Source organism: Natator depressus, chromosome 4 (genome assembly GCF_965152275.1).
Source record: "Natator depressus isolate rNatDep1 chromosome 4, rNatDep2.hap1, whole genome shotgun sequence".
NCBI classification, from domain to species: Eukaryota; Metazoa; Chordata; order Testudines; family Cheloniidae; genus Natator; species Natator depressus.
In genome coordinates, this window is record NC_134237.1 from 135837339 (window position 1) to 135852627 (window position 15289).

Here is a 15289-nt window from a genome sequence, read left to right on the forward strand (position 1 = left end):
AGGAACAGTCAACATGGATTCACCAAGGGCAAGTCATGCCTGACCAACCTGATTGCCTTCTATGATGAGATAACTGGCTCTATGGATATGGGGAAAGTGGTGGACGTGATATACATTGACTTTAGCAAAGCTTTTGTTACCATCTCCCACCGTATTCTTGCCAGCAACTTAAAGAAGTATGGCTTGGATGAATGGACTGTAAGGTGGACAGAAAGCTGGCTAGACTGTTGGGCTCAATGGGTAGTGATCAACAGCTTGATGACTTGTTGGCAGCCGGTATCAAGCAGAGTGCCCCAGGGGTCGGTCCTGGGGCCAATTTTGTTCAACATCTTTATTAATGATCTGGATGATGGGATGGATTGCACCCTCAGCAAGTTCACAGATGACACTAAGATGGGGGGAGAGGTAGATATGCTGGATTGCAGGGTTAGGATCCAGAGTGACCTAGACAAAAGAACTCTGATGAAGTTCAACAAGGACAAGTGCAGAGTCCTGCACTTAGGACAGAAAAATCCCATACACGGCTACAGGCTGGGGACCAACTGGCTAAGTGGCAGTTCTGCAGAAAAGGACCTAGGGGTTAGAGTGGGCGAGAAGCTGGATATGAAACAGCAGCGTGCCCTTGTTGCCAAGAAGGCCAACGGCATATTGGGCTCCACTAATAGGAGCATTGCCAGCAGATGGAGGGAAGTGATTATTCCTCTCTATTCGGCACTGGTGAGGCCACACCTGGAGGATTGCGTCCAGTTTTGGGCCCCACACTACAGAAAGGATGTGGACAAATTGGAGAGAGTCCAGTGGAGGGCAACAAAAATGATTAGGGGGCTGGGGCACATGACTTAGGAGGAGAAGCTGAGGGAACTGGGATTGTTTAGTCTGCAGAAGAGAAGAGTGAGGGGGGATTTGATAGCAGCCTTCAACTACCTGAAGGGGGTTCCAAAGAGGATGGAGCTCGGCTGTTCTCAATGGTGGCAGATGACAGAACAAGAAGCAATGGTCTCAAGTTGCAGTGGGGGAGGTCTAGGTTGGATATTAAGAAAAACTATTTCACTAGGAGGGTAGTGAAGCACTGGAATGGGTTACCTAGAGAGGTGGTGGAATCTCTATCCTTAGAGGTTTTTAAGGCCTGGCTTGACAAAGCCCTGGCTGGGATGATTTATTTGGGGTTGGTCATGCTTTGAGCAGGGGGTTGGTCTAGGTGACCTCCTGAGGTCTCTTCCAACCCTAATCTTCTATGATTCTATGATTATGTAGCTTTTACAGAGCAAGAAGAAATCACTGAACTCAGCACCTCTAGGGTGGAAAATGGCAGCTGTATAACAGCGTGATGCAACACTAAGCAGCAGTTTAGTAGAGGAAGTGATGAAGAATGCCATGCCCAGCTGTAAATGCAGTGGGCACAATTAAGAATGCAGAATATTGGCCATGCCTCTGCAGCTAACTGCCTTACATGTGTGAATATAAATGGCCATGAGTGGTTGGGACTTTGCTTTTACATCTCATTTAAAATATGTTACCTCCTCCAGCATCTTGCCCTCTAGCACCAGGCTGGAGAATTGATCCAGAATTAGGCCCAAGTGCCTGCTGCATGACCACTCGAACGTCACACTTCTTTGCACTTTTATAGCAGCTTTCAGCCAAAGAGCTCAATGTGCTTTACAAATATGAACTTTACCAACCTCCCTGCAAAGTGAGTAAGTGCAATCAGACACATTTAAAAGTACTTGCCCAAGGGTAACACTGTGAGTCACTGGAAGAGCCAGGAATAGTACGTAGGAGCCTTGGTTTCCAATCACCCAGCACTACCATTCTACAACATAAGAACATAAGAATGGCCAGACTGGGTCAGACCAAAGGTCCATCTAGCCCAGTATCCTGTCTTCTGACAGTGGCCAATGCCAGGTGCCCCAAAGGGAATGAACAGACAGGCTATCATCAAGTGATCCATACCCTGTCACTCAATCCCAACTTCTGGCAAACAGAGGCTAGGGACATCATCCCTGCCCATCCCGGCTCATAGCCATTGATAAATCTATCGTCCATGAATCTATCTAGCTCCCTTTTGAACCCCGTTATAGTACTGGCCTTCACAATACCCTCTGGCAAGGAGTGCGTTGCGTGAAAAAATTCTATCTTGTGTTTGTTTAAAACCTGCTACCTATTAATTTCATTTGGTTAATTAATTTAATTTATTTCAACACTACTTCACCCTGCAGATAACGTCAGTTCATTGCACTAGATATGGCTCAATCTGAAATGCTGGTTATGGCACATGCTGCAGACATCAAGCACAGGTAGGGACTTCCTCTCGCAGAAAACTTGCTCTGACATTGGCTTGTCGGGTGTATTCACCTCACCGCTCCATGCCTCAGTTTCCTCATTTATAAAATGGGGATAACAATACGCACTTCTTTTTTCAAGTGGTCTGAGATCCACTGATGAAAATCTCAGGATTATTATGATTGTTATTATGCTCTATAAAGATAAATCATTATGCATTATCATTTTGAGGCACCTGGCATTGGCCGCTGTCGGAAGACAGGGTACTGGGCTAGATAGACCTTTGGTCTGACCCACTAGGGCCGTTCTTATCTTCTTCTTTTAAAATTTGGTTGCTTAAAAAATTCCACTGGCTTTTTCTTAACCCGCTCAGTATGTGGCGAGTGTGGCCGAATGCCCGCACCGCACTGCACTGCCCGGGTGTCTGGCACATCTGCCTGGGAAGTGGCACAGTAAAACACCAGAGCTTGGTGAGAGAATCTCAGCCCTCCACAGAACCCTGCTGTCACACAAAAGCTGTGATGGGTGTGAGCAGGGAAGAGGTTGGATCTTCGGGTTGGATCCTGCACACAACATCTCAGAGAGGCTGGATGTGATCCTGTGCTGGGCAGATGCAGAGCAATGCAAGGTATATGATCAGGATAGGAAATACAAAAGGGACCTCGGCGTTACTGGCTGCCTAGCTCCAGGCAGAATCCTATCTCACACCTGGTGAGTGAAGGAGACAGCAGGCAGGGAGCCTGTCATATGCTAACGATCAATGCCAGGGATTTAAACCTAATATTTCACCTTATTTGTACCCAGCTGTCCCTATTGTTTAGACTTCCACTGGAGTGCAATAATCTTGCACAACCTGCTGCATGCACAAGGATTTGCAGGATCAAGAGGAAAATAAGTGCTAAGTATTAATTAATTATTATTATTACTGTATGGGCTCCTTTAATAATTTAATGCCACTGGTGGAATTAAATGCCACACCCTGTCTTCTTCTTTCCCTTCCGGTGGAAAACTCCTCAGGGTTAGAGGAGACAGTGCTCTGAAGAGAGGACTGATAGCTCAGCGGTTAGGCATAGGGCATCTGCCCAAGCTGTGTTAGCCCTTAGTCCAAGTCCCTGCTCTGCTCTTGGCTGTATGACCTTGGGCTAGTTGCTCTACTTCCCCATCTGTAAAATGGAGCTAAAGCATTTCTCTGTGTTATGAGGTTAAATACATTACGGATTGTGAACAGCTCAGCTACTACAGTAAGGAGGGCCCTACAACTACCCCAGATAAACAGCAATGCTGCTGAGCTCGGCCTCCTCTGTGGCTGAGAGGAAGCCAGAGGTGATGGAAATGCCATCAGGCTCTTTGAGTCACTGTGGTTCTCAGACTTGTACTGGTGACCCCTTTCATCGCAAGCCTCTGAGTGCAACCCCCCTTATAAATTAAAAACACTTGTAAATATATTTAACACCATTATAAATGCTGGAGGCAAGGCGGGGTTTGGGGTGGAGGCTGACAGCTCGTGACCCCCCATGTAATAACCTCGCGACCCCCAGTTTGAGAACCTCTGACCTAGACCCAGTGATTCTATTTTAAACTATCCTCCTTCCATTGTATATTTGGATTGTGCATCTGGATCCAAATGCTCCCTGACCCAAATGCACACATACTTCAAACCAGGCAGGGGGGAAGCAATGTACTCTTTGCTGTGCTGGGGAATGAAAGCCAGTAAGGGGAAATGATTGAGATGTTTTTGTTCATTGGGAATCTGCTTGTTAGCTGTTAATCAAATGACACAGGCACAATCCCTCCGCAAAGCAAATGCAGAATGCCCGCAGAGGCTTAGTTAAATGTAAAAATCCCCCTCAGAAATGGGGGCAGGGAATAACAAACCCAACGTCTTTCATGCTTCTAGAAGAAACAAGAGCAACAAAATACATACACATGGCAGGGGGAAAATAGCATAAGGTGAATGGGAGCCTGGGGTGATGTAAATCTGGAATAACAGCTCCCCACATTGGGAGGAAAGTCAAAGCGTTTAAGGAATTGCATAATTGTACAGTGGAAAGTCTATTCCCTCAGGGCCTGAGCCTGAGAGGCGCTGAGCCCTTTACTCAGTGGGTGTTGAGCATCAGACCGTAAGCATGGCACCCCCTTTGTGTGCGTGTACCGCTGGGAACACGCGTGTTTGTGAATGCATGGACAGTGTGTGCAGGAAATAGGTGGTTAGTTCCATGTGCACTTCGTGTGAGTGAAAGATGCCATGGGAGGTGTGGCTATGATTGAGTTGGGGATTGGTCCTGCTTTGAGCAGGGGGCTGGACTAGATGACCTCCTGAGGTCCCTTCCAACCCTGATGTTCTCTGATTCTATGAAAGCTCTAACTGTGTGGGTATAAATATACAAATACCTCACTTCGGTTATCTCCATACATAAATACACCCACTGGGCTGAGCCATGATTCACATCTATAGCTGCCTGGCCTACATTTCCCTCTCTCTCCAGCTGAATAAGCTGAAAGCCAAGCTGGGATCCCCCCCCCCCTCCCCAACAGCAGCCTTAAAAGGCGCCTCCATCAGGGAACCCCAGCTCCAGCTGTTCCAGCTGGGGGAAGAATTCGCCCGGTGCCCCCCTGCCACTCACGTGCCCGTCCTCCAGGGGCCGGGGGGAGGCTGGTAAGAGAGCCTCTTGGGCTCTCCCCTTTCCCCTCCTGGGGCGGCAAGCCCAGATCAGCTGAGCAGAATTGGCAGCCTTTGGGGCGGCCGGCTCCCCCTGACCCGCAGCGCCCCGGCTGCTGCCGGGTGTTATTGTTATTGGGGAAAGGGAAAAGGGGGGGGGGTGGCAACACGTCACAGGGAGAGATTTCCTTATTGGGACTCCCTAGCCTACATCCTGAGTCCATCTATGGGCATTTACGTCACCGCCCGCCTGGCGGGGGACTCCAGAAAAGGAAGCGGCGCGGCGCGGCGGAAGAGCCGAGCCAGCCCCGCTGCAGGTATAAAAGCGGCCGCGGCGCTGGCAGCCCAGAGGACCCGCCGAGCCCCGCGCAGCAGGCGGAGCGCCCATGCCCCGAGGCCGCAGGGCACTGGCCTGGGACGGGCGCCGCGGGGCGCAGGGGCTGGAGCCGCGCTGGGAAGCGGGGCAGAGGGGCTGCCGCGTTGGGGACTTTCCCGTCCGCCCCCGAGCCTGGGCTCGCCGGAGATGTTGGGCGTGATGGATTTCTCCTGCCAGGACCCGCTCTACTTCAAGTACCAGGAGAGCTGCGAGCTGAAAGCCGGAGAGCAGCCGGGCTCGGGCCCGCAGGAGCAGCAACTTCTGGCGGGGCAGCAGCCGGAGGCGGCGGCCGATTTCCCCGGAGGTAAGAGAGACCCGACCCCCCCCCCCCCAGCCCCACAGGCTGATGCCTTCAACCTGTAGCCAAGCAGGAGCCGGGGGGGTCCGGCTTCCAAGCAGCTGAAAGCCTGCAAAGAAGCCTCTGGCGTTGAAAGAGGACTAGGGCTCTTCGCGGAGAGAAGGTGGCCCTTGGTCGTGGATCCAAAGCTGACCCAGGCCTGGGAGGGTGGGAATCCGGCTGGGGGCACGTCGCTGCCCCGGGGCGCCTCGTCTTTAGAAGCAAAGCGGCGTGTGCGAGGCAGAGAGGTGTTACATAACCCCGGGGTGCTCCATAGCTGCGGGGTGAGTTTCTGCAGGTCCCGCTCTGGCGTCGCTATTCGGGCAGCCCGTTCTGCATCCCCCGCCCCCGAGCCAAGCGATGTCTATAACCGTCTTTCCTCCCCGCTTTTAATTCCCAGGTGACTTCATGGGGGCCACAATAAACGGTGAGGCTGCAGATTACTTCTTCCTCGGCGGCCAGCCAGTCCCCTCGCTCAGCTACACCGGCAGCTTTTTCATCAAGGCAATGCCGGAGCAGCCCCACGACCAGGAATCCCTCTTCAATCTGATGTCGGGCATCCTGGGCCTTTCTCCTTTCCCTGGCTCCGAAGGCCACCAAAGACAACTGGACTCTCTTTATTCGGTCCCAGAAGCCATTCAGAACCACTTGGACCTTTACTCCAGCTGCCAGCCGGAACTGAATATCTCCGTCCAGCCCCCCTTCGCTGAGCAGGGCTACCCGGGCTTCCCCACCCTGGAGAATGCGCCCCAAGTCCAAACCTCCCCGAGTTTAGGAAGCTCCTCGCAGTGTCTCTTTGAGGCAAAACTGTTGGAAAACAAGCAGGACATTAAGATTCCCCCCATGGCTCCATCCCTGGACAAGTTTAAGGTTTCCTGCTCCCAGTGGGAGCCACTCGCTCAACCTCAGAACTACTTGCCAGATGGCTACCCGTCCTCTGAGTCCTTCCAGCCCCCGGAAAGTAGCCAGGCCATGTTCCACCCCCTCGGATCCAAAATCGAAAACGCCTTGTCCGTCAGCTGCCGGGCAGAGCTTAACAGCCTGTCTGAAGCCCCCTTCAGCAACAACTTGGGTTCCGGTTGCGAGCCCGAAAGTTTCCAGAATCTCGGCAGCCAGGGGCAAATCCCCGGCGACTTCGGGGAGGCAAAGATCCACAACCTCCCACCGCAGTTAATGCACCAGTTCGAATCCTCCTTGGCTCAACCTGAGGCCGTTCCAAGCTTAATGAATCCAACCGAGCTCCTCCACCCCCATCATGCCCCGTCAGTCCCCACCGCAGACTTCCTGGCCCATCCTTCCACCTCCTCGGCCACCGCTTTAATCTCCACCAACCCCGACGTCCTACCCGAGCCAAAGAAGAGAACCCGCAAGAACAAATGCTCCTCCAAATGCTTCTGCCCCAAGCCCCACGAGAAATCCTTCGCCTGCCCCGTGGAGACCTGCATCAGGAGCTTCGCCAGGTCGGACGAGCTCAACCGGCACCTCCGGATCCACACCGGCCACAAGCCTTTCCAGTGCCGCATCTGCCTGCGGAACTTCAGCCGCAGCGACCACCTCACCACCCACATCCGGACGCACACCGGGGAGAAGCCCTTCTCCTGTGACATCTGTGGCCGCCGGTTTGCCAGGAGCGACGAGAAGAAGAGACACAGCAAGGTCCACCTGAAGCAGAAAGCAAGGACCGAGGAGAAGCTCAAAGGCCTCGGCTTCTATGCGGTGGGGCTGTCGTTCGGGACACTCTAAAGCCCAACGGGGAGCCCTGGTTGCTGTCGTTTTCTGGGGTGAGCCCGGCCGCCCCTGGCTGAAGGGATCGGGCTGGAGAGCCCACCTCCACATGGCTCCCGGGTGGCCGTGGCAAAGATCGTGACAATTGGTGGTGGGCAGGGATCGCTTCCTCTGGCGAGTCCTTCTGCCCAGGAGAGAAGGCGCTTTGGATGTACATAAGTGAAAGGCACCACCCCTGTCACGATGGGCCCCAGGGGCCATGCCCAATCGCGTGTGCACAGTCCCTGCCGGAGCAAGCCAAGAGGTCTCGGGGTGAAGGAGGAATAATCCGCGCTGCCGGCAGACGCGCTGTTTCAGCACCGCGCGGCGCGGACAGCTCCAGCTAGCCGGGGCGCGGCGCGGGGCCAAAGGACACTTGCAAACTGCGGCTTTAACTTCGGTTTCAAAGGGAGAGAAACGTGCATCAAGAAATCCCGCCCACGCCTGAGGCGAAGAACAAGCTGCATTTGTTAGGGCTGCATTTTTAATAAACTGAATCCGATTTAGCTTGCCAAGCACTTTAAACGAGCTCCCTGAACAAGCCATCCTAAGACAGGTTCTCATGTCGAAACTGCACCAGAAATGACTGTTGGAAAAAACCAAAATGGATGCGATCAACATGACCGACTGACGCGTGAATAACTGAAGACAGGTGTTATTATTTGACCAACTCTGGTTTATAATATTTTGTACATAACTATGGCTTTGGGTGGGGGGTCGTCCCTCCCCCCATGTAAATATTTTCCTCTTTGTAAAAAAACTGAACCTATCAGGAATATTACAAAGCTGTGTTTATTTTTGCAATTAAAGTTTGTTCTACTCTAGAAATCCTTCCTGCATTTTTTTCTTTTTAATCCCTATAATGTTGCATGTCAATAAAGCTCAATATTCTACAGAGATGGGAACCGCATGCCAGAGGGACCGGTTCTGCTAACTGTATTGCACCTAACTCCGCAAACTGGCCCATTGAAATCAGTGAGGAGTCAAGTACTAATCAGCATGCTGAAGGCGCTAGCCGAATCTACCCCAGGGGCATTAAGAACTTGCCCACGGTCACATCCCATCAGTGGCAGAGTCAGGAAGAGAACTGTTTCCCATGCTGTCTCCTGTACCCGAAGCAACTCTAAATAAAATGGTGGTTTTACAAGAAGACTTGTGGTGGTCCCATTAAGATTGCCTAGAAGGGAATATGAAATGAGCCAGCAGTCAGCCAGTACTGAATGCAAAGGGCAGGTATGTACCAGGATCACTCAGCAAGAGTAAGCTGTGGGCAACATTGCATCATTAAAGGTCTGCTTTTGGTGGCCACAACGGGCGTGCATCAGCTCCCTGCCAGCGTTGGAGCCAAAGCCCAGTGGAGTCCCTGAGTATCTTCCCATAGAGTTCAGTGGGCTTTGGATCATGCCCCCAAAGGAGCCCAGAACTTTGCCAAGTCCTCCAGATAACAGACCTGTTGCTGCAGGTAGTGAAGGGGTGTGGCCTTCCACTGAGACTGACTGGGAGGAAACCCTATCCACCCCCTGGTGGGTGGAGCTGGGCCACCCATGTGTCTGCCCCACTGAAAGCAGAGGGGCGGGAGAGGAAGCTTAAAAGGTGGACCCTGCAGCTCAACTGGAGGGGACGTGGTGAAGGAGACAGATGTGCCCTGGCTATTGCTGAGTCCCACACCTGAGGACAAGCCCTGCAGCACCAAGGACCCAGAAGGACTGCAGGGTCAACCAGTCAATGGGAGCACAGAGGAGCTACTGGGACTGCTGCAGGCCTTGTACCCCCGGGAGATGGAGGATGCCCATGAGCTGAGGTACACTGAAGCAGGGTCATAGGAAGTAGCCCACAGACACCAGATGATAGTTCAGATGTGTGGCCAGAACACTGGTCAGCGTGTTGTGGTGTGATTCCCAGCTGACTCAGTGGGGGAGCCCTCCTCCACTGTCAGAGCCCTGGGCTGGGACCCGGTGGGCCTGGGTCCCCCTCCTCCCTGTGCCCACCCCACCCCTGGGGTGGCTGCCTGCCTGCCTTAGGCCAAGAGGCCTGCATTTGTCCTCTGTCTGCTTCAGTGCCTTAGACTGCTTGTAGCTCCACCCTGCCAGAGGGGACAGAGCCCTGTAGATTGCTGTCGCTCCACCCTGCCTGAGGGCCGGAGCTCCCTAGACTGTTTACTGCCCGGCCCCATCCATAGTCTGCTGGTGGCTTGGCCCCACCAGAGTCCCCGGCCCTCATAGACTGCTTGTTGCTCTGCCCCACCTGTGGGGGTGGGGGCAGAGCCTGAAGAGTGCTAATTCCCCTTTAGGCGCTTAGACAGCCACGAGCTAGCGAGCAGGTGTGGCCCTGGCTGAGACTGATGGGGGTGGCACGACCACTGACCACTTCACTGCAGCAAGGCCACTGGGGGTGGCTTCTGTTTAGAACCACCACCATCTTCCCCCCCCACCCGGATAACACAGCTTGTGCGGCCCCAGCATTAGCTAGGATCCGCCTGGCTCAGCTCCTCTTGTTGCCAAGGAGGAACCAGAGCAAATAAGATGGGAGGGGCTGGTGAGAAACATCAGGAACTTACGTAATTTGGAACTAAGTTGACTAAACGCATATTTATTCGTTTAACATGTGGCATTGCTGCCTGATTCTCACAGCCCCAGGATGATCAGCTATTGATTTAAATCACCCCAAGGGAGGAAGGACATGCGAACACTTGCCCGGCCCAGGCCTACTGCAAAGTCCTCAGTGAGCTCCTGCCTGTTGGTGTGAACTGGCCGCCTTTGTCCCTAGACCTTCACAGCGGGGGTGGAACCTGGCAATCTACCCTGGCACCAAAGGCTTTCATTTCTCCACAGCCAATGGGTCAGTCCCCCCCGGGGCACTGGCATGGTGATACAGGGCTTTCCCCTCCAGGCTGGCCGCTTTAATTCAGCCCCTGCAAGGAGCCGCTGGTGGCTCTTTTGCTATTTATATAGCACCTGTTACCACTGTACTTGAGCATCTTCCCAGGAGGGCAGGGCTGTTATCCACACTGTAAGGCTGGGGAACTGAGGCACAGACTTGCCCAAGGTCCCACAGGGAATCAAACTGAGGCTAAGGGCCTCGCCCCCCTAAGTCATCTTTCTTCCATAAACCATGTCTTAGCCCAGCGCCAGGTGTCGACATCACACAACGGGTCCTGCTGTTGGCAGGCGGGCTCAGTGCACAAGGGGTCGCATTCAGCCCCTCCTCCTAGGCAGCAGAGCTGGTGCGATTGTACGGCCCCAGGAGAGCGGGGTGCTGGGTAGGGATGGAGCATTGCGTGGGCCGCATGGAGCCCCATTTCCCATCAGCTCCCTGCAGAGATGAAACTGTCCATCCCTAATGGACCGATTTAAGGTGATTTACCTCAAACCTGGCCCAACAAAGGGAACTAGTGACAAAGTCCCTGACTCAAGGGTTTTCTAGTATTAAGAATATCCCTGTGCCATTACATTTGTTTTCTGTCTGCTGCCGTCTCTACACATGCAGATCTCCAAGCTCAGGGCTTTCGGACTCATCCTGGGAGCCCTCCTTACAAGAAGCTTGTTAGATTTAACATTTTGTTTTATTTCATTCTTGGCAGTATTTAGGGATTATCCTTCCAGGAACAATGCTCCAAGTCTCCAGGCAGGCTTTGGGCTACCTGTAAAATGGGCACACTTATGCAGTGGCCACTTGTGGCCATTACAGATCACCTAGCACTTTTCAAAAAAGCAGGCATGTTCCATGCAGCATTGTAGCCCCGTGCCATTGGGTGAGTTTGGGTAGACATGGAGTTGCTTACATCAACTGTTGCTGCCTTTCAGAAGCCAACCCATAATGCCTCACAGTGGCAGCTAAATTGGTGCATGCACTCCTGGTGAGGACGTGCACCACTGACACAAGGAACGTAGTGTGGACATGCACAAGCGATTTAGTTACGGCGGTGGCTGTACATCGATGTAACTTAGGTTGACACAATTTTGTAGTGTGGATATGCCATGAGTCATAGGCACATCCAGCCCAGGGTTATCTAACATCAGTTTCTGATCCTTGTCATTCCCCTCCCAGGAAATATACCTGTGATTTCTCTGAGTGCTCTGCCCATATATGCAAAGGCCAGGGTTATAGTTAATACTGCATTGCATTCGTACAGCTCCCTTCACCCAGCAGGATCCCAGAGAGACACAGGGCCCAGCTCAACCACGGAGGAGCCCTCTGGACACCCAGATACCCTACCCACCACGTTTTTATCAGAGGGGGAAGTGAAGGAAAATATCTGTGATTGAACATCAATGGGGGACTGAGTCAGGCAGAATTTCATTGGCCAGTTGGACAGGATACCTGGGTCAATGCTGTTACACTTGCAACGAGTGCCCTGGGCTCTTGACTGGCCACAGATGGATGGGAAAGCTCTAGGCTAGGTTGCTGTAGATCTGGATTCGATGCCCTGCTAGTGTTGGTGTGCCTGAGTGAAACAAGGCTAGTCACCCTTCCCCTCCCTCTCCCCCTGTGGTCTTGCCTTCACGGCTAAACAAGGTGTGTTTACATGTGACAATAGTTTAGTTATATAATATTTCGACTTAGAGAGAGACACCTTCTAAAAAACGTTAAAATGTATGACTGGCACGCGAAACCTTAAATTAAAGACTCGGCACACCACTTCTGAAAGGTTGCCGATCCCTGCTCTGTACCATATCACACCCACCTCTCCAGGCCCCATCTCCAGCCAGGGCCAGTCCCTGATGCTTTACAGGAGGGGAAAAAACCCTCCAAAATCCATGTGACCAATTGTGCATCGGGAGGAAGAAATTCTTTCCTGATGCCAAAGGCGGCTGGCTGAAGCCTGAAGTGTGGTCGGTTGGGGCTGAGAGTCAGATGAGCTGGCTTCGGCGCCTGGCCCTGCCCTTGGCTTCCTGGGTGAGTCAGTCCAAGTGTTAGATTTTCCCACTCTGTGAAATGACCCTGACCCGGCCTGGGAAAGTGCTTTGTGATTCCCAGCTGTTGTGCTAAGTATTATTATTAAAGCTGGTTTCAGAGCAGCAGCCATGTTAGTCTGTATTTGCAAAAAGAAAAGGAGGACTTGTGGCACCTTAGAGGCTAGCAAATTTATTTGAGCATAAGCTTTCGTGAGCTACAGCTCACTTCATCGGATGTGATGAAAGCTGTTAACTACAAGATCTCCCTCACCCCCCATGTGCCCTGCTTGTTTTCTTTTTACATTTTTAGAGCCATAGTTCCCATAACAACCAAACGCGGCTCATTGTGTGCCGCACACATTCACACAAACCGCAGGCATAAAAATAACTTCGGGAAGAGACTCACACTCAGGAAAGCAGGGAAATTCTGCCAGCTTGGTCCTGCCTTAAATGATCAGCTTAAAGCAGGCTCAGTGCACCTTCCATGCAAGGATCCCAAAAGGGGGAGCTTTGATCAAATCCATTTTGGCAAACTGAGGTGGCAAAGTTAAGGGACTTGCCCAAGGTCACAACATCAGTGGCAGAGCTAGAGAGAGCCTACATCTGGTGACTCAATTTCTAACCACCACATCATGCCGTCTTCTATGACTTTTCATTGTTCCTCTAAGGACAGGGCATTCCGTAATTGTCTGCTACAAAGTTTCTTGGGCCTCCCCATGAAGCATTAGATTCCAGCCACAGGCCAGATTCTGAACTAGACAGACTCTGGGTCTGATCCAGTCTGGCCAGACCTGTGATCCTAGAAAGAGCCAAAATTGATTAGATGACCCACCAGCCCAGTAATTCTAGCAGCCAATGAGAGTCCTTGGAGAGAGCAAGCAAGTGCTCTCAGTGGCCACAAGAACTTTAAACCCTTCCACTGGTCCTCTCTAATTGGCTCCAAGAGCAGTGAGATGGACCCTCTGCTATGCCCACCAAAGCTTCCCTGAAGTGGAACGTTCCTGAGTTTGATTTTTCCAATAGCAGGCCCCAAAGATGCCCAATCCAAGCTGCTTTCACTCCATTGCAGGCTACGGTGGGGTGTGGGGGGAGTAAATCGTGGAGAGCCAGTTGGTCACATTTGAACCAACGTGTGGCATTTTAGGGAAAAAAATCCTCCCTCTCACTCTCTTCTCCTCACACAGACGTGGGCCCATCTGGCCCGGAGGACAATAGATCGTTAGACTCAAGAAAGTGAATAAGGAAGTGTTATTGACCCCTTCATACAACACAATGAGCCAGGGTCACCCAATGAAATTGTTGACAGCAGGTTTAAAACAAGCATAAGGAAGTGTTTCTTCACACAGCGCACAGTCAACCTGTGGAACTCCTTGCCAGGGGATGTTGTGAAGGCCAAAAGTATAACTGGGTTCAAAAAAGAATTTGATAATTTCACAGAGAATAGGTCAATGGCTATTAGCCAAGATAGTCAGGGATGCAATCCCATGCTCTGGGTATCCCTAAATCTCTGACTGCCAGACGCTGTGAGTGGACAACAGGGGATGGATCACTCAAAACTGCTTTGTTCTGGTCATTCCCTCTGAAGCATCTGGCTTTGGCCACTGTCAGAAGACAGGATACTGGGCTAGATGGATCATTGGTCTGACCCAGGACAGCCGTTCTTATGTAAAGCCAGGCAAACCAGCCCAAGCAGTACAAATATCCAGTATCTTCATGCTCCTCCTGCCCAGATGCCTGGTTAAGGGGGTGGGTCTAATCCATCTCAAAGCTGCTGCCGCTCCGTCATCCCTGATTCTAGTCCCCCATCCCTGTGGTTCTTAAGTGGAAATGCAGGACCACGGATGGGTTAAAGCCCAGCCTTGTCCTCTTTCTCCTTGGCTTAAGCATTGTAGCTGCTCTGCTCAGAAGCAGAGTAGCATTAGAAGGACTGACAGAGCTGTCTCCAGTTGACCTTATGCTGTTCAGAACCCATCACTTATTTTCCTTTGCCTTTACAGCTCTGTCTCCCTACAGGAAGCGAGAACCGGGCAGCTGGGTGGGGCTCATGGTTAGGAAAGGTGTCCCAACGCAGCTGCCTTTGGCTTCAGGGAAGTTAGCATGCAGGGACATTAACGTCACTGAGTCATGATGCCGTGCGATCACGTCACGATGCAGCATGGTGCTGCACTGCGAAATGTCACTCCCTTCAGGGCATGTTGTCACCGCCTCACAACTCAGGTGGGACAATTGAGGAACGAAGAGCACACAGACGTCACGTCACCGCTCCATGGCACGCATCAAATGCTGCATTGAGAAACCAAGCGCTGGGGCTCCAGCATCCCCATGGCATGTGCCACGTCACAATGGCGTGCTGATGAGCCGGGCCTTCAACCGTTACAGCATCGGCCCACGAGCGCGCTGGGAGGATGCAGGACTGGCCTGTGCCATCTGGACTGGTGGCAACTCAACGGTTACAACATATAACCCCCTGTCCTTCCCAGCTCCTCCACCACATACAATGCTAGTCATGCCAGGTGCAGAGGTAGGGGCTAATTCTAGCCCAGGACTGGATGAGATCTTCCAAGGCCAGCCCTCTACCCATGGCTTACATGGGCTTAGGGAAGGAGTAACCCTCTGGCTATCAGCCCCCAAACGTGGGTGAAGGAGAAGAGTCATCGATTGTTAAGGCCAGAAAGGACCATTATGATCATCTAGCCCATGCTTCAGGAGACTTGCCACTGCTCTGATCTCTCCTTGGCTCAAATCTTTTTCCCCTGGTCTTATTTTTTTTTTCCTTGGTGCATCATTCCCACAGGAGGCCCCTCAGTTTGGCTGCAAGCAGCTACTGCCTGGCCGAGCATGAGAGCAATCTGCAGGCCGCGCTGTACCATCCACCCCAGCCTAGCAAGAGAAATCATGATCTCACAGGCTGAAAGGAGGAGAGATGACACCCAAGGGTGGGCACCCAGAAGGGGCTGTGCAGAGAGGGAGGAGCGTTC

At 52.3% G+C, this 15289-nt stretch overlaps 1 protein-coding gene across 1 annotated transcript; it reads left to right on the forward strand.

The window, feature by feature from the left end:
- The first annotated feature begins 5397 nt into the window (after window positions 1–5397).
- Window positions 5398–14972, forward strand: EGR4 (early growth response 4). The gene is made up of 3 exons (XM_074950185.1): window positions 5398–5619; window positions 6053–9217; window positions 14309–14972. Exons 1-2 carry the CDS (start codon window positions 5463–5465, stop codon window positions 7393–7395), a joined length of 1500 nt encoding a protein of 499 aa, XP_074806286.1. The 5' UTR covers window positions 5398–5462; the 3' UTR covers window positions 7396–9217; window positions 14309–14972.
- The last annotated feature ends 317 nt before the right edge of the window (window positions 14973–15289 follow it).

Bases quoted from the DNA above. Each gene is read 5' to 3' on its own strand.
- EGR4 (XM_074950185.1), top strand. From the start codon at position 5,463: ATGTTGGGCGTGATGGATTTCTCCTGCCAGGACCCGCTCTACTTCAAG. The intron at 5,620-6,052 runs GTAAGAGAGACC...TTTAATTCCCAG, and splicing joins GGCGGCCGATTTCCCCGGAG to GTGACTTCATGGGGGCCACA.